The sequence below is a fragment of the Stenella coeruleoalba genome, assembly GCF_951394435.1.
Source record: "Stenella coeruleoalba genome assembly, chromosome: 2".
Classification (NCBI taxonomy): domain Eukaryota; kingdom Metazoa; phylum Chordata; class Mammalia; order Artiodactyla; family Delphinidae; genus Stenella; species Stenella coeruleoalba.
In genome coordinates, this window is record NC_137147.1 from 122237447 (window position 1) to 122260696 (window position 23250).

Genomic DNA, 23250 nt, shown 5'->3' on the forward strand with positions numbered 1-23250 from the left:
TTTTTTGATAACAGCTATTCCAACAGGCATGAGGTGATATCTCACTGTGGTTCTGATTTGCATTTCCCCAATAATTAGTGATGTCAAACATCTTTTCATATGCCTGTTGGCCATCTGTATGTCTTCTCTGGGAAAATGTCTATTCAGATCCTCTGCTCATTTTTTTTAATCAAGTTGTTTATTTTTCTGTTGTTGATTTGTATGAGTTCTTTAAATATTTTATATATTAACATTTTATAAGATGTACATTTACAAATATCTTCTTCCATTTGGTAGTTTATCTTTTCATTTTGTTGATGGTCTCCTTTGTTGCATGGAAGCTTTTAAGTTTGATGTAGTTTATTTTTGCTTTTGTTTCCTTTGCCTGAGGAGACAGATCCAGAAAGATATTGCTAAGACCAGTGTCAAAGAGTATACTGCCTATGTTTCCTTCTAGGAGTTTTATGGTTTCAGATCTTTCATTCAAATCTTTAATCCATTTTGACCTGATTTTTGTGTATGTTGTGAGATAGTGTCTAGTTTCATTTGTTTGCATGTGGCTGTCCAGATTCCTCAACACCATTTATTGGAGAGACTATCCTTTCCCTATTGTATGTTCTTTGCTCCTTTGTTGTAAGTTAATAGTTCGTATATGTGTGAGTTTATGTCTGGGTTCTCAATTCCATTCCATTGATCTATGTATGCTTTTCCGCAAATACCATGCTGTTTTAATTGCTATAGCTTTGTAAAAGAGTGTGAAATTAGGGAGTGTGATACCTCTAGCTTTGCCCTTTTTCTCAGCATTGCTTTGGCTATTTGAAGTCTTTTATGGTTCCACATAAATTCTAGAATTTTTTTGCTTAATTTCTATGAAAAATATCCTTGGTATTTTGATAGGGATTGCATTAAATCTGTAGATTGCTTTAGGTAATATGGATGTTTTAACAATTTTAATTCTTCCAATCCATGAGCACAGAATATCTTTCCATTTATTTTTGTCTTCTTCCATTTCAGGTCTTCCACCTCCTTGTTAAATTTATTCCTAGGTATTTGATTTCTTTTGTTGCAATTGTAAATGGTATTGTTTTCTTAATTTCTCTTTCTGCTAGCTCATCGTTAGCATATAGAAACATAACACATTTTTGTATGTTGATTTTATACCTTGCAACTTCACTGTATTTGCTTGTTATTGCTAACAGTTCTTTGGTAGAGTCTTTAAGCTTTCCTATATATAAAATCATATCATCTGCAAATAGTTTTACTTCTTCGTTTCTAATTTGGATGCCTTTTATTTCTTGCCTAATTGCCCTGGTTAGGACTTCCAATATTATATTAAATAAGAGTGGCAAGAGTCAGTACCCTTATCTTGTTCCTGATTTTAGAGGGAGAGCTTTCAGTTTTTCATGACTGAGTATGATGTTAGCTGTGGGTTTATTACATATGGCCTTTATTATGTTGAAGTATGTCCCTTCTACCACTTTATTAAGAATTTTTATCGTAAGTGGGCATTTAATTTTGTCAACTGCTTTTTCTAGATCTACTGAGATAATCATATGTTTTTTATCCTTCATTTTGTTTATGTGCTGTATCATGCTGACTGACTTGTATATGTTGAACCATCCTTGCATCTCTGGAATAAATCCCACTTCATCATGGTGTAGGAACCTTTTAATGTATTGTTGGATTTTGTCTGCTAATATTTTGTTGAGAATTTTTACAACTATGTTTATCAGAGATATTGAACTATGTTCATCATAGACATCATCACTGTGTGTGTGTGTGTGTGTGTGTGTGTGTGTGTGTGCTGTCTTTGTCTGATTTTTGTATCAGGATGATGCTGTCCTCGCAAAACAAGTTAGGAAGCACTCCCTTCTATTACATTTTTTGGAAGAGTTTGGGAAGGACAGGCATTAAAGCTTTGAATATTTGGTAGTATTCACCTGTGAAGCTGTCTGGTTCTGAACCTCTGTTTTGTGGGGAGCTTCTTGACTACTGTTTCAATCTCTGTACTAGTGATCAGTCTAGTCAGATTTTCTGTTTCTTCATGATTCAGTCTTGGACAGTTGTATGATTCTAAGAAGGTGTCCATTTCTTCTAAGTTGTCCAATTTGTTGAATATAGCTTTTCATAATATTCTCTTGTAATCCTTGGTATTTCTGTGGTATCTGTTGTTATTTCTCCTCTTCTGACTTTATTATTTCTTTCCTCCTACTGACATTGGGCTTTGTTTGTTCTTCTTTTTCTAGTTCCTTTCAGTGTAAGTTTAAATTGTTCGAGATTTTTCTTGTATCTTGAGGTAGGCCTGTTTTGCTATAAACTTCCCTCTTAGTACCACTTTTGCTACATCCTATAAATTTTGGTATGTCATCTTTTCATCTTAATTTATCTTCAGGTAATTTTTTATTTCTCCTTTGATTTCTTCATCAACCCAATAGCTGTTCAGTAGCACTTTGTTCAGTCTTCATATATCTGTGATTTTTTCCATATTTCTTCTTGTAGTTGGTTTCTAGTTTCATACCATTGTGATCAGAAAAGATGCTTGATGTGATTTCAATCTTCTTAAATTTACTGAGACTTGTTTTGTGTCTCAACACATGGCCTACCCTTGAGAAAGTTCCATGTGCACTTGAGAAGACTGTGTATTCCACTGCATTTGGATGGAATGTTCTGTACAAATCTATCCAATACATCTGGTCTAATGTTTCATTTATCACCTCAGTTTCCTTGTTGATTATTTTGTCTGGACGATCTATCCATTAATGTAAGTGGGGTGTTAAAGTCCCCTACTATTATTATGTTGCTGTCAATTTCTCCCTTTAGGTCTGTTAATAATTGTTTTATATATTTTGGTGCTCCTATGTTAAATGCATATATATATGCATTATATATACATATATATATATATTAATCACTTCGTTTCCTTGATAAATTGTCCCCTTTATTATTATATACTGTCCATTTTTGTCTCTTGTTACCTTTTTGGGCTTTAAGTCCATTTTGTCTGTTGAGTATGGCTACACCCACTCTCTTTTGACTGGCATTTGCTTGGAGTGTTATCTTCCATCCCTTCACTTTTAACATATGCTTGTCTTTAGAGCTGAGGTGAGCCTCCTGTAATGTATGGTTGTTTCTTGTTTTTTAATCCATCCAGCCACTCTGTGTCTTTTCATTGGTGAATTCACTCCATTTACATTTAGGGTAATTATTGGTAAATGAGAACTTACTACTGCCATTTTATCTTTTGTTTTCTGGTTTCTCTATATCACTGTTGTTGCTTTGTTCTTGTGTTTCAGCCTGCCATCTTGGTTTGGTAGTTTTCTATGATTTTTTTCAGTTTCCTCCTTTTTTATGTTTATTGTCTCTGCTCTAGATTTATGTTTTGCGGTTACCATGAGGTTTGTATAAAACTCCTCATAGATAAAATAGTCCTTTTTCTGCTGATCACATCTTATCTTCATTTACCTATAGGGTTTCTGACCTTTTCCCCTTCCCCTTCTGCATTTTTGTTGTCTCAAATTATCCCTTTTCACGTTGTGAGTTTGTTGCCAAATTGAAGTAGCTATAATAATTTTTTCTGATTTTCCCCCTTTAACCTTTATGCTATAATAAAATGTTTAATACCTATTCTGATAAAGAGTTACAATTTTCTGATTCTATGTATCACCTTACTCAAAGTTTTGTGTCCTTTTACCTTCTTGTTTCTGGTACAAGAGCTCCTTTCAACATTTCTTGTAAGGCACATCTAGTGTTGATGAACTCCCTCAGTTTTTAGTTACCTGGGGAAGTCTTTATTCCTCTTTTATATCTGAGTGATAATACTGCTGGATAAAGTATTCTTGGGTGACAGTTTTTATCTTTCAGTATCTTAAGGATGTCATTCTACTCCCTCCTGGCCTGTCAACTTTCTGCTGAGAAATCTTCTGATAGCCTCTGTGGGTTCCCTTGTAGGTTACCATCCTTTTTTTTCCCTGGCTGCCTTTAAAAATTCTTTCTTTGTCATTGACTTTTGACAATTTTAATATGATGTGTCTTTAAGAAGGTCTTTTTGCATTGAGGCAATTAGGTGTTCTCTTAGCTTCATGGACGTGTATATCAAGTTTCTTCTGCAGGTTTGAGAATTTCTCAGCTATGATTTCTTTAAATAATCTCTCTGCTCCTTTTTCCCACTCTTCTCCTTCTGGGATACCCATAACCCTAATATGCACCCTTCTTAAAGAGCTAGATAGCTCTCGTAGAATTTCTTCATTTTTTATATTTTAATTCTCTTCCCTCTTCTACTTGCATCATTTCTAGATTTCTGTCCTCAAGCTCACCGATTCTCTCTTCCATGTGGTCTGATGTATTTCCAGTGCTTTCTAATGCATTCTTTATGTTGTTTATTGAATTCTTCAGCTCCAGAATTTCTTCTTGGTTCTTTCTTAGAGTTTCAATATCTTCAGGAAAGTATTCCTTCTGATCATTAATTTTACTCCTGAGCTCACTGAACTGTCTTTCTGAGTTTTCTCATAGCTCAATGAACTTCTTCATGACACCTATTTTGAATTCTTTGTCAGTTAAATTGCAATATTCTGTGACTTTAAATTTGGCTTCTGGAGAACTGTCATTTTCTTTTTGTGGCATAGCGTTACTTTGGCTCTTCATGGCACATGATGAGTTGTTCTCTGCCCATGCATTTGAAGTAGCAAATATCTTTCTGCTTGATTCTAATGACTCAACAGGTTAGAAATTAGAGGTCTTTCTTCTGTTTTCCAGTAGGTGGCGCTATAGCACAAGTTTATGGTTTTCCTTACCTGAGCTGCCTCCAGTTATGTTTGAGAGTTGGCACATTCTACCTTCCACCACCTCTGTCAGAGGTGTGGCCTGTGTCCTCATTATTGCTTCTTGTGTCTCCAGGGGTCAATGATGCCTTCCTGCTGCTAATGTCACTGGAATGATGGGCTCTTCCCTGGCATCCAGGATCCCCTGAGTTGTAGACTCTGCTGCCACAGGGGGAGGATGAGGGTGGGCGGAGCAGGGGTTGCCCAGGCACCTGTGCTATGCCCAGTGTTGTAAGGTTCACAGACTCCATCACTGTGCGTGGAGGAGTAGGGGGCCTGAGTTGAGAGCACGTCAGTGGCTGGAGGAATGGGGTCTCAGGCCCCACTGCTGCTGCTGCCCAGTTACCTGTGGCTGTAGGCACCACTGCGGCTGCGAGGCCAGAGTTGTGCTCACTGCCTCCCCTGCTGTTATGTGTTCTCTGGGGCTATGGGCTCAGCTTCCATGGCCAGAGAGCTGGGCTGCTGTTCCCTCAGTTCTGCCTCCCCTATGTGTTCCAGTCCACCCACCTTTAAATGTGCAGATATGTGGAAATCTCTGGCATCCCAGTGGGTTCAGCAGAGGCACCTTTGTTGAGCTGTGGATGCTTTACTGGCTGTTGACTGAAAGGGAGCTTTTCACTCTGTCATGTTGCTGATGTCACTCTAATATAACTGATTTTAAATAGGCCCAGATGTTGGATTTGGTAGACAAACAACTTAAAATAGCTTTACAAATATGTTCAAAGAATTAATTTTTCAAATTAAAGGGAAATATATGCTCAATAAATAAATAGAGAACCTCAACAAAGAAACAGAAACTATACATAACAGAAATTATACAGCTCAAAAGTACAGTAACTGAAAATTTTAAATAGGTTCAACAAGAGTTTGGAGATGGCAGCTAAAGTTGGGAATATGGTTCAAGAGAAATTATCCAGCCAAAAAAGAGAAAAATGTTTGAAGAAAAATGAACAAAATTTCAGAGAGCTGCAAGACAATGTGAAGCACCCCAAGGTACATATAACTGGAATCCCAGAAAAAGAAAAGAGAAAATAGCACAAAAATTTGAAGCAATAATGGCCAAGAACTTCCTGAATTTGGTAGAAAACTTTAAAGATTCAGAAAGCTCAACAAACTCCCAAAAAGATAAACAAAAATAAAATCACTCCTAGACAAATCAGTTAAACTGCAAAAGAAGCTAAAGAGAAAGTCTTAAAAGCATTCAGAGAAAAATGCCATGTCATGTAAGACGAACAACAATAGATTAACTGCTGACTTCTCACCCAAGACTATGAAAGCCAGAGGATACTGGAACAACATATTCAAAATTCTGAGGGAAAAAAGCTAACACTAAGGGCTTCCCTGGTGGCGCAGTGGTTGGGAGTCTGCCTGCCGATGCAGGGGACAAGGGTTCGTGCCCCGGTCCGGGGGGATCCCACATGCCACAGAGCGGCTGGGCCCGTGGGCCATGGCCGCTGGGCCTGCGCGTCCAGGGCCTGTGCTCCACAACGGGAGAGGCCACAGCAGGGAGAGGCCACAGCAGTGAGAGGCCCGTGTGCCACACACACAAAAAAAGCTAACACTAATTATTCTACATCCAGCTAAACAACCCTTCAGATATGAAGGCGAAATAAAGGCATTTTCAGTAAACAAAACCTGAGAGAATTTACTGCCAGCAACTCCACTACAAGAAATGCTAAAGGAAGTACTTTAGCCTAAAGGGCAACTGGGACCTATACAAAAAAATTGTAATGGTAAATATGTGGGTAAATATTTTTAAACTATGTATTTTTTCTTAACATCTTTAAAAGATATAACTACTTAAATTAAAACTTATAAGTCAGTAGCAACAGATTTATAACAAACAGATCTAACATATAACAATAGCAGTTATGTAAATAAAATGATGGGTACATAAAAATACACTATTGCAAAGTTTCTATATTTTAACTTAAGTAATTCAATATTCACTCTAAGTTAATTTAAGTTTAAGATGCATGTGTAATCTCTAGAGCAACAACTTTAAAAAGTACAAAAATATAAAGCTAGAAAGCCAAGAGAGAAATTAAAATGGAATAGTAAAAAATATCTGATTAAGGGCTTCCCTGGTGGCGCAGTGGTTGAGAGTCCACCTGCAGATGCATGGGACGCGGGTTCGTGCCCCTGTCCGGGAGTGGCTGGGCCCGTGAGCCATGGCCGCTGAGCCTGCGCGTCCAAAGCCTGTGCTCTGCAACAGTGGAGGCCACAACAGTGCGAGGCCCGCGTACCGCAAAAAAAAAAAAAAAAAAAAAATCTGATTAAAACAAAAGGAGACAGGAAAGGAAGAACAGAAGACACAAAACAAATTGCAGCAGAGAAGATCTAAGTACAATCATATCAATAATTAAATGTAGGGGACTTCCCTGGTGGCGCAGTCATTAAGAATCCACCTGCCAATGCAGGGGACATGGGTTCGATCCCTGGTCTGGGAAGATCCCACATGCTGTGGAGCGACTAAGCCCACACACCACAACTACTGAGCCTGCACTCTAGAGCCCATGAGCCACAACTACTGAGCCCACGTGTCACAACTACTGAAGCCGCATGCCTAGAGCCCGTACTCCACAACAAGAGAAGCCACCGCAATGAGAAGCCCGCGCACTGCAATGAAGAGTAGCCCCCGCTCGCCACAACTAGAGAAGCCCACGAGGAGCAACATAGACCCAACACTACCAAAAATAAATAAATCTTAAAAAATTAAATGTAAATAGACTAATCCAATCAAAAGGCAGAGATTATTAAAACTAGATTTAAAATCCAAGACCCAGTTGTAAGCTGTCAACAATACACATGCTTTAAATATAAAGACATAGACTAAAAGTAAAAAGCTAGAAAGAATATATTCTGTGCAAACAGTGAGCATAAGAAGATGAAGTGGCTGTATTAAAAACAGACAAAATAGACTTCTTAACAAGAGATATTACTAGGGACAAGTGGAAGGACACTTCATAATAACAAAATGGTCAATACATCAGGCAAATATAGCAATTATAAATTAGATGTGACTAATAACAAAGCTCCAAAATACACAAAGTAAAAACTGACAACTAAAAGCAGAGATGAATCCACAATCATAAAGATTTTAACATACTTCCCTCATAAATTCATAGACTCAGACAAAAATATTAGTTAAGAATATAGAAGATCTGAATGACACCATCAGTCACTTTACCCTAGCCAACATTTCCTAACCAAACAGGAAACCTAATACCTACAGAATACACACACTCTTTCAAGTCCATATGGAGTGTCTACCAAAATAATATACACGGCCGTAAAACAACTCTCAACAGTTTTCAAAATATTAAAATTTAGTAAGATAATATAGTTAGAGACTATATTATCTTATTACAACAGAATTAAATTAGAAATCAACGAAAAATAAAACATCTGGAACAGCTCACAAATATCTGGAAATTTAAAACTCACTTTTAAAGGAACCACAGAAATCACAAAGTAAATTGGAAAATATTTTGAACTGAATTATAATGAAAATTGGTAAATGATAAATTAGACCACTAAAATTTAACACTTCTGCTCTTTGAAAAAATTATTAAACCAAAATGAAAATGTTTTCAAAATATATCTGATTAAGAACCAATATCTAAAACACATAAAGAATGCTCAAAGCTCAATAATAAGAAAACAAATAACGCAATAAAAGTAGGCAAAAATATTTGAGCAGACACTTACCAAAAAAGATATATGACCATAACAAAAGCACATGAAAACATGATCAATATCATTAGTAAAATGCAAATTAAAACCAAAATTAGATACCGCTTCCCATCTTGCAGAATGACTAAAATTAAAAATACAACACCAAGTACCAGCAAGGATGTAGAGTGATTGGAACTCTCAAACATTGCTGGTGGCAAGGTCTATATAATTATTCCATGGAAATGCTTTTATTCTGTCTCTCCAAAAATAAGCTAATCCAGAAATAGGCAGTAAAAAATGTTTTTAATTGGCAATGTATACCTGAAAAATATATTTTATTTACTTAACTTTCTACTCATTTGATACTTTTTAATATATAAATTTATTTATTTATTTATTTATGTATTTTTGGCTGTGTTGGATCCTCATTGCTGCGTGCAGGCTTTCTCTAGTTGCGCGAGCAAGGGGCTACTCTTCGTTGTGGTACAAGGGCTCCTCATTGCAGTGGCTTTGTTGCGGAGCATGGGCTCTAGGCATGAGGGCTTCAGAAGTTGTGGCACGCAGGCTCAGTAGTTGTGGCGCACAGGCTTAGTTCCTCCACGGCATGTGGGATCTTCCCAGACCAGGGATTGAACCCATGTCCCTTCGTTGGCAGGCGGATTCTTAACCATTGTACCACCAGGGAAGTCCCTCATTTGATACTTTTTAAACTAACTCAGTTGTTGAGTAACTAAGTCAATTGCCACTTAAAAAAATCAGTGCATGGATGAAAACAACAATACCTAGTAAGCAGCTTCAGAGAACTTTCCATCAAATTCGTGGAATTCGTCAGAAATGAAGAGGAGGCAGAAATCCAAGCACCTAGACTGATCTGCCTCAATTCAACACCATAATATCCTCCTTCCACTCCAAGGTGGGTCTGCCTTGGGAAGAATGAGGCAGCCACACCCAGCCTCTGCTTAATTCTCACAGAACAAAGTCTGGGGTATCACTGCAACCAGGAGCAACAGCAGCAGTGGGCAAGACCAAGGTCAAGCTCCTTCTGCCCCTTAGCTGCGGTTCTCATACATCAGGTTGGAATCTGTTAACAGTTTTTGTTTCTATTAGTAGGACATCTACAGCACAAATGATTTAGCTACAGATTTAAGACAAGCCATTTGGTAGAAAATGACAACAAATGGGTCTCCTAAGAAAGAGGAATTAAAAAAATACTTCCATTTCAAGTATTCTCCAGATCCTTGGTCTATCTAAATAATGACTAAAGAATACAGCCACCCCAAAAAGTGAAACAGTACATCAAAACAAAGGACAAAGGGCTTTCATGACCCAAGGAGCTGAAAGACACAGGTGCTTCAGCCTCTGTGACTGACCTTGACAAATAAGTAATTACATGACTTGCTTGCGTGGGAAACTGGTCATCTCACACCACATCAAGGGAAAAAATTGAAACGCAGATTTACTCCACCCTGGACAGGTGGAACACATACACAATGTGAACACAGCTCAAAACCATAATCATAGCCTTTTTATCCCCAGAGAAAAACACTCAACTCAGACAACAGCATATCTATGGTGGTGTACCTGGAAATTTTATTTTTGCTAAAATTCAGAACTTTGTAAGAATTAAATGATGGGGCTTGGACCAGCTGGGTCAGAGATGTTGACAGCCTTTCAAAATCAAAGAAACTATTAAAGAAAGCATCATTAAAGAAGAGACTGATCTCTTAGACAAAATAGTACAAGTTCCACACTCCCTGCTCATCACAGCCCCTAAAAATAAGCCCCAGGATTTTACCCTAACCTCGTTATCGCGCCGACCTCCCTCTCTTCTGAGGTAATGTCTATAAATCTTGGCATCCAGTGTGCATTTGCACCACATGTCAGCTATTACCAATGGCATTTTTCCTGACAGCTAATTGGTAACATTAAAGAAAAGAAATGAAAAGCATTGAGCTTGCAAAGTCATTTTACAACCATTAACAGCAACAAGTATTTTACGGGGGCCATGGCACTGCCTGGGAATCCAAGGACCATGATGAATATTCACTCTGCCAGTAAAACGAGAAATGTGGTGAAAATGAAATCCATACCTTCGGCTTATTTACATGACAGCTGAATTAGTGATACTTCTCGTGCCAGAAGATTCTCTCCAAGTAACACTTGGGCTCAAGGAGTCCTCCAAGGCAGGCAGACACCCAGAAGCCTCCCCCCCGGAGCCTGAAGTGGCAGTGACCCCACACGGCCACGTGGCCCTTACCTTTCCTTTTGGTTGTGTAAAATCCAACAGCTGCTCCGTCTCTCCACAGAATTTTAGCCTCCTCCTTCACAGAGTGAGGTAAAAAAAACATGTCATCATCATCCAAATTCCTCTCCAGTCTTCCAAAAATAACGACGTTTAGAATAAAAAGCACAATCCTTTCCCCAAATGACTGAACCTTTGAAGGAAAAACAAAAAGAACATCTAAGTGAGACAAGAGGGGAAAATCAGACACAATAAATTCTATGCTTGGAATCAACCCACACCCCGGGGCCAGGTGGGCTCCCCCACCATACAGTTCTTCTCATGCTCAAGATCCAAAATGCGGATCATAGTTTCTCACGGAGGTTTTCCCACCCCTGACCTTTCACATGCACTGGCCTCCAGGAGCGAGGAACATGGCCAGAGGGGCCTCCTGGGTCTCCAGGACCACAGACATGGAATGTGAAGAGACAGAGAACAATCAGTCACATGCCAGTGAAACAGGAGGTTACATAGAGGCAAGCAATTTCAGCAGAAACCCTGGATGTGTCCAGAGATAAACCCAGTCTGCCATTTTTAACAACAGCCCCAGAATTCTGACCCTCAGAAGGAGGGTAAATAATTGGGGATAATTATTGGTGTCCAGTTGCTACACCAAGAGCAACTGATTTTCAATGGCTTGTGACTGATTTTGAGCACATACTAGAGTCCCAACCCCAGAGAGTTACTGGGACTCAAGGCCTAGCCCATCCTAAGGCTACAAAATGGAACTGTCTCTCACCCATTGCAATGTCATGACAATTGAGGAAACTGTATTGTGGTCAAGGTCAGGCCCACAAAAGAGCTTGACCATTAACAAGTCAAAATGATTTCCTGCTCCTGCCTGTTCATATTCTCTGCATTTGTATAGCCCACGGATGGCACAGGTGTGGCATAAATGAAGGCCTCCCACTCCTACACCCACAGCAGACATAACTAATCAATCCCCACTCTATGTGGCTGAGCCTGGATATGGTCTCAGGATCCTCCTAAATGCAGTCTCCCGGACAACTACAAGCAACCGCTAAAATGTGGCACTTGAGATGAAACCAATCAGCTAGCGACAAAGGGATGGTATTGTTTTATTAGCTTTTATTTCAACAACATTGCTGTGTGACAGCCTAAGGGTGTGGGTGTTTGTCGCCCCTTCCTATGCAGCACCGTGAAATCAGCAAGAGTATTACCTGGGCTGAGATTGCCCCCCACCTGCTACCATTCGATTCTCACCACCCACCAGAGAGGTCCTAGTTTATAGGTGAGGAAATTGAAGCTCAAAGAGGCTAAGCAATTACGTGTACTGATTTCCCTGCCTTATTCTGAAGAGGCCTTAAGACAGCTGGACAAGGGCTCTGTCAAAGGCAGGCAGGTTTACAGCACCAGACCAGGACTTCTGAGTCCCAGGCCAGGGTACCTGCTACAGCCCAGCCAGTGGCTCCCTTCTGCACTTTCATCCATTAGAGCTTTGGGAAAGGGAAGTTTGATATAAATATAAAATGTTTGGTTTTGTATTTAATACTGGACCCTTAAATGTTTATTATCATCACCATCATCATTGTGGTCACAGCTTCTTGGCCTAGATTTGCTGGGAGATCTTCAGCAACTCACAACGCCTTTCAGTTTCAGTTTCCTCCAGTAATCAAGGGAGAAGACTGCCTAAGTGGTCTCTCAGACATTTGTATGTTTTTCAAATGCTCCAATAATAAAAATAAGTTAGCTTGCAGCCCTCTAGCAAATGGCACAAAGTGTTTAGTGCCAATAAACTTATTAACTGGCCCAGAATGCAAAATGTTTCACCTTCATCTGGAGCCAAATCTTAGATGAGAAAAAGATTTGCAAAAGCCACACCAGCTTAACTCTGAGAAGCCACCTCAATTTTGTATCTCAGACAGTAGCAGCCAAATCAAGTTCAGACTTTAAGAATAACTAGTTCATCACAAAACCCAAGGGGTGTAATGTGGGAGGCTATATTTTTCAACTTATAAAACCAAAAAGTTCAGAGGAAAGCCAGAAGAGAAAAACAGATTGCATCTGGCAGAAGGGAAATATCCAATCAAAAACTGGCAGGAGAAAAAAGGAGAAAAAGAAAATGCACTTAATTTGTCCAATTTCATTACAGGGGGAAAAAAATGTGTGACATGTGATTCTGACTTAGAAATGTTTCTCAAAACACAAAACTAAGAACCAGTTCTAATCCCTCAATTAGGACCACTAATTATGTTCACAGAAAGAACACTAAGAAAGTTGGTGTTTTGTTTGGTTTGGTTTGGTAATTTGTAAAGAAGAGCTGGCTAAGAAACAGAATGTAATTAAAAGAAAAAAAGGTCAAGACACCAAGTTCTGTAAATGGAGAGGGAAACTATCCCTACATACAGCTGGGGCAGACAGATCTTTACAACCTGCTTCATTAAGTGGAATCTCTCTGTTCACAACATAAGCCACATTTTCAGAAAATGTGAGGGTTTTCCTCATCTGAATTTAGAAGAATTGATACACAAGGGAAGTGACCACTCTTGTTCTGAAAAATATATATATATATATTTAAAAAGCAAATCAAACTCTTCCCGGGATTCAGAACACCCAACCGCTCATACCACCTGCTTCATGCACAGACAATGACACACACAGGCAGATGTGTGTGTGTGTATGCCAGGCAGCACCCATTTGCTGAATCTCCAGCCATCGTTAACTTACTGGAAGAAAACCCTTTTCAAAATAATATCTATTGGGCTTCCCTCGTGGTGCAGTGGTTAAGAATCCGCCTGCCAATGCAGGGGACACAGGTTCGAGCCCTGGTCTGGGAAGATCCCACATGCCATGGAGCAACTAAGCCTATGCGCCACAACTACTGAGGCTGTGCTCTAGAGCCTGCGAGCCACAACTACTGAGACCACGTGCTACAACTACTGCAGCCTGCGTGCCTAGAGCCCATGCTCCGCAACAGGAGAAGCCACCACAATGAGAAGCCCTCGCACCGCAATGAAAAGTAGCCCCTGCTTGCCGCAGCTAGAGAAAGCCCACACGCAGCAACGAAGACCCAACGCAGCGTAAAATAAAATAAAATAAATAATAATAATAATGTCTATCAAGTCAATTAAAACCAGATCTGAAAACATCCTGCAATTTGTGACAACATGGATGGAAGTTGAGGGTATTATACTGAGTGAAATAAGGGGAAAGACAAACACTGCATGATCTCATACATGTAACATGAAAGAGCCAAACTCATAGCAACAGAGACTAGAGTGGTTGTTGTCAGGAGCTGGCGGTGGGGGAGAGGGAAAGATGGTCAGAAGGTTCAAACTTCCAGTTATAAGATGAACAAGTTCTGGGGATCTAATATACAGCATAGTGATTGTAGCTAATGATACTATATTACATACTTGAAAGTTGCTAAGAGAGGAGGTCTTAAATGTTCTCACCACAAAAAAGAAATGGCAATTATGTGATGTGATGCAGGTGTTAACTAACACTGGTGGTAATCATTTTGCAGTGTATCAAATCAACGCATTGTGCACCTTAAACTTACACAGTGTTATATGTCAATTATATCTCAACAAAGCTGGGGGAAAAACAGACTTGAAAAAGACAACCCATAGACTGGGGAGAAATATTTGTTAATCATATATGCAATAAGAACTTGCATCTAGAATATAGAAAAACTCTTACAACTCAACAGGAAAAAGTCAATCCAATTACAAAGTGGGCCAAGGGGGCTTCCCTGGTGGCACAGTGGTTAAGAATCCACCTGCCAATGCAGGGGACACGGGTTCAAGCCCCGGTCCGGGAAGATCCCACATGCCATGGTGCAACTAAGCCTGTGTGCCACAACCACTGAGCCTGAGCTCTAGAGCCCATATGCCACAACTACTGAAGCCCACGTGCCTAGAGCCCGTGCCCTGCAATGAGAAGCCCGCACACTGCAACAAAGAGTAAACTCGCTGCAACTAGAGAAAGCCCGCGTGCAGCAACAAAGATCCAACACAGCCAAAAATAAATAAAATAAATAAATTTTTTAAAAAGTGGGCCAAGGATTTTAATGGGTATTTTCCCCAAAAGGACACACGAATGGCCAATAAGGACATGAAAAGATATTGAACATCCTTAGCCACAAGGAACCCTCACCCTTGCCATCCTAGGTCTCTATAAAGCCACAGTGCTTCAAAGACCACCAGGCCTGCTGTCAGAGAGACTAGCATTTGTGTCCAGTTAAATCACTTACAAGCTGTGTGGCTCAGCTTCAATTTCTTTGTCTGCAAAACAAATACCTTAAAGATTCTGAAGTCAGATAATCCCTGTGAAAAGTCTGGGTAATACACAGGCTAGCATCTAACGTAATATCTACCTCATAGTAAGTACCAATAAACACTACTGGAATGCAATAAAGAGAACCTCCCTACACTCTAGAGAGATGATGTGGATTAAAGTTTCAAAATTAAGATGTGAGAGGCCACTCAGGAAGGTAAGAGAGATTTACCAATAGCCAGGTATCTGTTGCATATAGCCATTTACTACTATTTTCCTTGCTGGCAGGGTGTTACAGATTGAACTGTGTCCTCCAAAAAGATGTTAAAGTCCTAACCCCCAGTACCTATGAATGTGATTTATTTGGAAATAGAATCTTTGCAGATGATCACGTCAAGATGAGGTCATTCGGGTGGGCCCTAATCCAACATGACTGCTGTCCACATGGAAAAGGGGAATTTGGACAAAGATAGACAGACAAAGAGGGAAAAGGATGGGAAGACACAGGGAGAATGCCATTGATAAGCCAAGGAAAGCTGAGGCCACCATAAGTTATGAGAGAGGCCTGGAACAGATTCTCCCTCACAGCTCTCGGAAGAAACCAACCCTGCCAACACCTTGATTTTGGACTTCTAGCCTCTGGGACTGGGAAATGATATACTTCTGTTGTTTAAACCACCCAGTTTGTTGGCACTTTGTTACAGCAGTCCTAGAAAATGAATCCACAGGGGTAGACTGCTTAAATTATTAACATGATAATAAGTACACTGACCTTTAAAACCTGTTTTGCAATGTCCACTTAAATTTGCAATACCTCACCTTCATCAGACCTTCTCTTGCAGGATCAGAGGTTCTTAGTACATCTTCAGTGGTCCACCAGGACTCCTTCATGTAAACAGCCACAACTAAAGAGGAAGCCAAGAGAAAACAATGATATACACATGGCCAACTGGCCACCAAAGGGGCAGTTTTAGCAACATGCAGCCACTGTGAAGGTGCAAAGGAAAGTTATGTGCGGCAAAAACAGGCGATGTTTCTAGAGCTGAGTTGTCTGAGAGCACTGACCAGGACAGAGTGACCACTGTCACCTCAAAGGACTTCACAGGTGTCTGCAGAGATGGCCTGTTGTTGACCCCAACACAGGATGGACCCCAATGCTACTGGGCGCAAGAGGCTACACACCAATATTGACAAATTCAATGGGTGAGAATTATATTTTTTTTCAAAGTCCAACTATGTGACACAACTTGGAGCTCCGCAAATTTAGTCAAACCCAACATTATCTAAGGGCATGGAACACACCATCTTCTTATCACCCTCGGTGCTGGGTTTGACGCTGGCTTCTTTCACGTGCTTTTCTTTCATTCTCATGATGAAATTGTCATCTGCCTTTTTCTGAGGACGCTAACATTCTGAGAGGGGAAGGCAAACAGCTAGGAGGGCTGAGGTCGGGTCGAACCCTCAGCCACTGGACTCCAAGTTCAGTGCTCTTTCCAAGAGGCCAGAGGTGGGTCAGCTGTTGATGAGGAATAATCATGCAGGGGTTGTGGGGGGGCTTTGGATAAGAAGACTCTGGGGCTGGGACCTGCAAGAGAGGAAGGGTAGAGACATCTCTCCTACCCCACTCATGCCCCGCCCTTGTCTAGACAGTCACTGAGGCCTGTTGATTCCACCCACCCTGAGTTTAGACATGGGTCCTGCTGCTTAGTAGAGGTGATCCTGGAACACTCTCAACCTCACTAAGCCCCAGATTCCTCATCAGAGCTGCCCAAACTGATCACCCAAGGTGGCTAACAAATTCCAATGAGGATCAGGTGTGAAACACCCAACGCAGGGCCAGGCAGGTAGGATGCCCTCAGCACCTGCTGATGAATGCGTCAGTTCTCCCCTGCTCATGCTGCAGTTGCCAGATCCCATCATTCCACCTGCTGCCCCAGGACAGGATCCACTCCCTCCCCAACCCTGAATGCTACTGGTCCATCTCTCCAGGTAACTGAGAGCACTCCACCTGGTCCCCTGTCCCCCCAGTCTGCCCTGCCAATCTATCCCTCCTGAGGGGCCACTCCAAATGCAAATGCAATCATGGCCTCTGCCTCTTGTCTCTCCTTTCCTTGCTTAAAAATTACATTTTAAAACACTAAAGTCACTTTGGTTATTTTCTGGTATCTTTTTTTTTTTTAAGATTGTTTTCAAGAGAAGTTTTAGGTTCATGGCAAAATTGAAAGGAAGGTACAGAGATTTCCCATAGTCCCCCTCCCCCACACACACATCCCCCACTATCATCACCCCCCACCAGAGTGGTACATTTGTTACAACTGATGGACCTACACTGATACATCATATCGCCCGAAGTTCTAGTTTACATTAGGGTTCACTCTATGCGTTTGAACAAATGTATCTTCACATGTATCCATCACTATGATATCATACAGAGTATTTTCATTGCCCTAAAAACTCTGTGCTCTGCCTGTTCATCCCTCCTCACCACCCCTTACCCCTGGCAACCACTGATCTTTTTTCTGTCTCCATAGTTTTGCCTTTTCCAGAATGTCATATAATTGGAGTCATCAGATTAGTTTCTTTCCCCTAGTGAAATGCATTGAAGGTTACTCTATGTCTTTTCATGGCTTGATAGCTCAAAATTCTTCTCAGCACCGTATCTGGTGCTAAAACATTCCATTGTCTGAAGGTACCATAGTTTAGTTCTCCTCCACTATCTTTTTATACCCCTTTAATTGCCATTTTTATGCCTGTTTCTCAAGCCAGGTATCTGAGCCCAAGGGGTCCAAAAGCCACAGATAAAAAGATACATCTTCCCAGTCAAATCTTTTTGGCTGAAGAGTTGAAGGAAAATAACACAGAGTAGAAAACAAAAGTCCCTTGAACATTTACTATAAGGCTCAAGACTTTAAAACAAATTTTGTGGGGCAATCAAGTTAAGCTGCCACCACCTTCTTCCCTATTCCTCTCTGCTCTTTGAGGAACTTTCGTAGAAAACCCTATGAAGACCAGGTGATGACATTAGCTATTGTCAAGCACTAACTCTGCACAGTCCCTCCCTCCTCTCCGAAGACCAACAGCATCTAATCCACTGTCAGTTTCATACCATTGGCGAATTTTATCTTCTCCAACAATAGTTCCAAAATTGATACAGCCGACTGAGAGAGAAGTGCCAATTAAATGCCTGACATCTGCCTTCACTTATTCAACTAAATTCATGTTCCAAATGGCATCTACTAGAACTTGCAAGAGGCTTATAAAACCATAAGGATTATTTCCCTGCTTAACAAGGTGAATCAATAAAAGATGTTCAATTGACTAATACAGTGTATTACTGTAATACAGATGTTCAATTTACTAAGATAGTTTCAAACAGGAAATGTGTTATGATTTGGTGTTTGTGTGGTGCCTTGCAAGTTACACAGTGCACTGCAGAGCATTAATTAGCCACACAAGTTGTCACAAAATAGACTGAATTTTTTTCAAAACTAATAGTAAGCTGTTAAGTGTACATAACAATGAAGGTGAAGTCTGATCAAATGTAATAGATTTAAAATGAATTGTCCTCAAACAACTCTTGAAAAAGAGTCAGCCTTCCAAAGAATATCAGCTTTTGATCAGAAAAGCCTGCTACCTAGTCAAGAGGAAAGGGGCCAGAGTCCTCGGAGAGAGGCTGTTTCCAGCTCAGCAAGGACAAAAGATGGACCTGGGGGACTGGCAGGCATTGCAGAGCCAGCCTTGGGGCATCGCTTTTGAGACCCTGGAGCCAGCAGGTTCCAAGAGTTAGAAAGTGGAAACTGGGGCCTTCCCCGGTGGTCCAGTGGTAAAGAATCCGCCTTCCAATGCAGGGGACGCAGGTTCGATCCATGGTCGGAGAACTAAGATTCCCACATGCAGCAAGGCAACTAAGCCCACGCACCACAACTACGGTGCTCGCATGCCTCAACTAGAGAGCCTGCGTGCCGCAAACTACAGAGCCCATTCACCTTGGAGCCCACGTGCCACAACGAGAGAAAGAAAATCCCACACACCACAACTAGAGAGAAGCGCGTGCTCCACAATGAAAGATCCCACGTGCCGCAATGAAGATCCCATGTGCTGAAACTAAGACAGCCTAAATAAATAAAAAAATAAAATAAAATAAAATGAAACTGGAAACCACACATCCATACTTTTAAAAGAAAAATACAATCCTGATCAGTACCCTCTGGCTCTCCACCATCTAGGACCTGGGAGACTGGACCCCTGCAAAAGGCTGAGCAGTGGTGACAGCAGTCGATGGGGCATTGTGGGTCACAGGCCAGCCTTGCTTCACTGATTTAATTCCCCTCTCCCCTTGAGTGACATGTAACCACAAAGAAGATGCCAGTAATGGATTTCATTCTATAACACCCCAAGGTCTTCCAAACATGTTAAGACAGTGAGGTCCCTAAGGCTGACTCCCAGTGGCCTGGTTTCATCAAGGCTCAGCAGGATGAACTGAATTCAACTACCTGGGGCTGAGTTCCCGAATGCACAAACGGCCCTGTCCCAGGTCTCCAGAGGCTGATGAGTAAGTCTCCATCCTTGCCCCTGGGAGTTGGTAGCCTGCAGAGAAGAGAGAGCTAGACAAGCTGATGTGATATAGGGCAGGACATGATAGGTGCTAGAATCGAGCTGGGAGCCACAGAGTCCAGAGGACCCAGAGGAGGGGGTCAGTTCTGCTGAGGGGTTTGGGAAAGCATCCCTGGGGAATTTGCCAGCTCAGGCTCTGGATCACTGTGTAAGGCTTCAAAACAGGCAGAGATGACATGAGAGGGCAGAGTAACCCATGAGCAGAGGCACAGAGCCCTAAAAGTCCAAGGCCACACCAGGGCAGCCTAAACATTGGGGGTAGCTGGGCAAGGCTTAAACAAGGGAGAGGCAGAGCTGCAAACATCGATTATAGCAAGGTTGCAGGATACACAGCTAATATGCAAAAGCCCACCACTTCCCTGTATGCCAGCAATGAACAAGTAGAATTTGAAATTAAAAACAATACCATTTACATTAGCACCCCTCAAAAATGAGATACTTAGGCTTATACAAAATGAAATACTTAGATTTATGCAATCTAACAAAAATATGTGTAAGAGCTATACAAGGAAAATTACAAAACTCTGATTAACAAAATCAAATAAAAATTAAAGAGATATTCTATGTTCTCGAATAGGAAACCTCGATATTATCAAGATGTCAGTTCTTCCCAACTTGACCTATAGGTTCAATGCAATTCCAATCAAAATCCCAAGAAGTTATTTTGTGGATTTCACCAAAATGATTCTAAAATTTACATAGAGAGGCCAAAGACAACACTGAAGGAGAACAAACTTGAAGGACTGACACTACTCAACTTCAAGGCTTTATTTTTTTTTTTAAAGGGCTTCAAATGCTTGGCTTTTTATTTACTTATTTATTTATTTATTTATTTATTTATTTTTGGCTGTGTTGGGTCTTCGTTTCTGTGCGAGGGCTTTCTCTAGTTGTGGCAAGTGGGGGCCACTCTTCATCGTGGTGCGCGGGCCTCTCACTATCGCGGCCTCTCGCTGCAGAGCACAGGCTCCAGACGCGCAGGCTCAGTAGTTGTGGCTCACGGGCCCAGTTGCTCCGCGGCATGTGGGATCTTCCCAGACCAGGGCTCGAATCCGAGTCCCCTGCATTAGCAGGCAGATTCTCAACGACTGCGCCACCAGGGAAGCCCCCAACAAGATTTTTAAACCTTTCATCTTGCCTAAGATTTCTTAATGGAGCTAATTCCTTTTTTATTTAAATATTTTTAAATCAATCAATACAACAAACATTTTTTAAAAGTTAGTGTGATTTTTCCACAGTACAGGTCAGGGAGAGCTGATTGTCACCTGTCACCTTGGATGGGTGGGCTGTGGCAGTGGGGAGCTGTCCTGACAAGGACTCTGAGGCCACCGTCCAGCTCAGCAAGGAGGAGCACTGTAGAGATCAACACCCAGCGGGGAGCACTGGGCTCATGTGGCCGTGCTTGCTGTCCCTCCTCATCTGCCCAGCACCAAGGATGCAGGAGGCAGCAAAGTGGCTCAGGACCCTGCAGAGGTCACAATTCTGAAGCACATGGCGCTCATCCAACCCACATGTTGAGCAGCTATTATGTACAGAGCACATAATAAATCCACTGGAGGAATTAAATTTAGACTCTGGCTTAAGACACTTACAGCTTGGAGGAGGAGACAGTGCCTGGGACGCAAAGCACCTCTGGCCAGGGAGGGGTTGGGGGCCGTATCCTGCAGACCACCAGTGGCCGCCATGCTTCAGAGGAGAGGGACATGACCTGATTACTGTTTTAAAGTAATAATATTCACCAGAACCACATGTCCAAGCATCCACCAAGCGTCTGGCTGACTTTTTTTCAGGTGAGGCTCAGAAGGGTTAAGAACTCAAGATCAAGTGCCTGTAAACAGCAGTGTTGGGACTGGATGAGAACTGGCTCTCACTGACTCCAGAGCCCCCGCTCTAACCTCTATACTCCAGGTGAAGAATGGACAAAGAGACAAGGGGACAGAGCTGAGTCCAGACTCCATGAAGGCCGACAGAATAGGGAAGACAAAGATGAGAGGAGAGACAAGGAGGCGACAAGCCAAGACAGCGATGAGAAAGGAGAGGCCGGCACAGAAAGACCTGAACAGAGTGGACCTCGTTTTGCACGTCAAGACGGGGAGGAGGGCTGCCATTTACACAGCAAACACTGACAAGTTCAGGCACTGTACTTGGCACCAGGGATCTAGGGCAGAAGACACTGCCCAGCAGGAGTGAGACAGGCCACCAGGCCAGGACCACACAGACCATGACCAGCGCCCAAGATGGAAGCAGCATCAGGCACCTGCTCAAGGGCTACGTCTTCATCCATTCATGCTGCTGTGACAAAATACCACAGTCTGGGTGGCTTATAACAACATAAATTTACTTCTCACATTTCTGGACTGGAAGTCTGAGATCAGGGTGCCAGCATGGCCAGGTTCTGATGAGAGCCCTTCTGGGTTGCAGACAGCTGACTTCCCACGGTGTCCTTATTCGAGGGGACTCCACCCTCATGACCTAAGCACCTCCCAAAGGCCCCACATCCCAACCCCATTACATGGGCTTAGGATTTCAACATATAAATTTGCTGGGTGACACAAATATTCAGACCATAGCAAGCTGTCTGGAAGGGCTAGGCAGAGTTCCAAGAATAGGCCTGAGCCAGACGGGGCTCCGGTGCTGGGGTCTCTGGGGACCAGGTTGAGGTACTGGCTTTGTCAGTCTCTGGAGGAGTCCAATCGATGCGAGACATGATCAGAGTGGTGGTTTAGAGAGAGAACAGTTGGGTTATGCCCAGGTGGGAAGAATTAGTCCTTTAGAAATTAAGAAGAAAAAAAGAAAAAGGTTATTTGAGAAGGATCATACTGGATTCGGGTGTAGGTAAGGCTGGAGACAAGGAGGGCAATGGGAGCCTGTGGTCATCCAGCCAAGAAGTAAGGAGGGGATGAGTGCAGCAGTCATGCTGGCAGGGAGGGAGATGCTCGGGTGGCAGAAAAGACCACCTGGGACTCAAACTGGTCCTAAGGCAGAAGAGAGAGGGAAGGCAGGACAGCAGCCAGCTCCCAAGCTTGAGAAGCACGCAGGTGTCTTCACCAGGAGGAAGTGAGGACGAGGAAGAGGTGTGAGGGTTTCAGTTTTGAAATGCCTGTTAGAGATAGCAACGTCGGGGTGGCCAGCAGGTGGCTGGATACACAGCCAGAGGTGAGCAGAGACAGAGAAGGCCCATCCCCACACCATCATAGCAACCAAGGAGGGAGGAGCTCTCATGCGCACGCTTGCACACGCGCACACACCCCTCCCACACACACACACACACACCCTACCTCCCCACAATAACTGCAAGCTGTTTACATACTGGCCCATGGTTTACACTTCTTCAGTCACAACCAAAGGAGCTTCAGGTCTGCCTGTTACCCCCCACCAGCCTCCCCCAATGGCTCCCCTGGAGTCTAAGCTGCCACTGCCCTGTTACAAATCTAAGAAATATGTACTTCCCCCAAAAAAGAGCACAGTTAAACCAAAGTGACAGGCCATCTTCCCAAAAGCAAAATACACGTAGGAAAAAAATGCTGAAAAGTTCTGGCAGAGGACAGCACATAAACACATTCCAAGGCATTGCATGACTTTTATGCAACATTGACTGAGCCGGTCAATAATTTAAGGGGAGGGGAAAAATACGCAAGTTGACAT

At 42.1% G+C, this 23250-nt stretch overlaps 1 protein-coding gene across 4 annotated transcripts in view; it reads right to left on the reverse strand.

Moving 5' to 3' along the window:
• The window catches only part of LOC307181710 (protein FAM169B-like), an 84675-nt gene that overhangs the window by 25519 nt on the left and 35906 nt on the right, over nucleotides 1-23250 (reverse strand). For all 4 annotated transcript variants that reach the window (XM_079912444.1, XM_079912443.1, XM_079912442.1 and 1 more), the window contains 2 exons: nucleotides 15814-15899; nucleotides 10732-10909 (listed from right to left, as the gene is read on the reverse strand). In XM_079912444.1, coding sequence (XP_079768570.1) covers nucleotides 10732-10909; nucleotides 15814-15899 — 264 coding nt within the window. The remainder of the gene's footprint in view (nucleotides 1-10731; nucleotides 10910-15813; nucleotides 15900-23250) is intronic.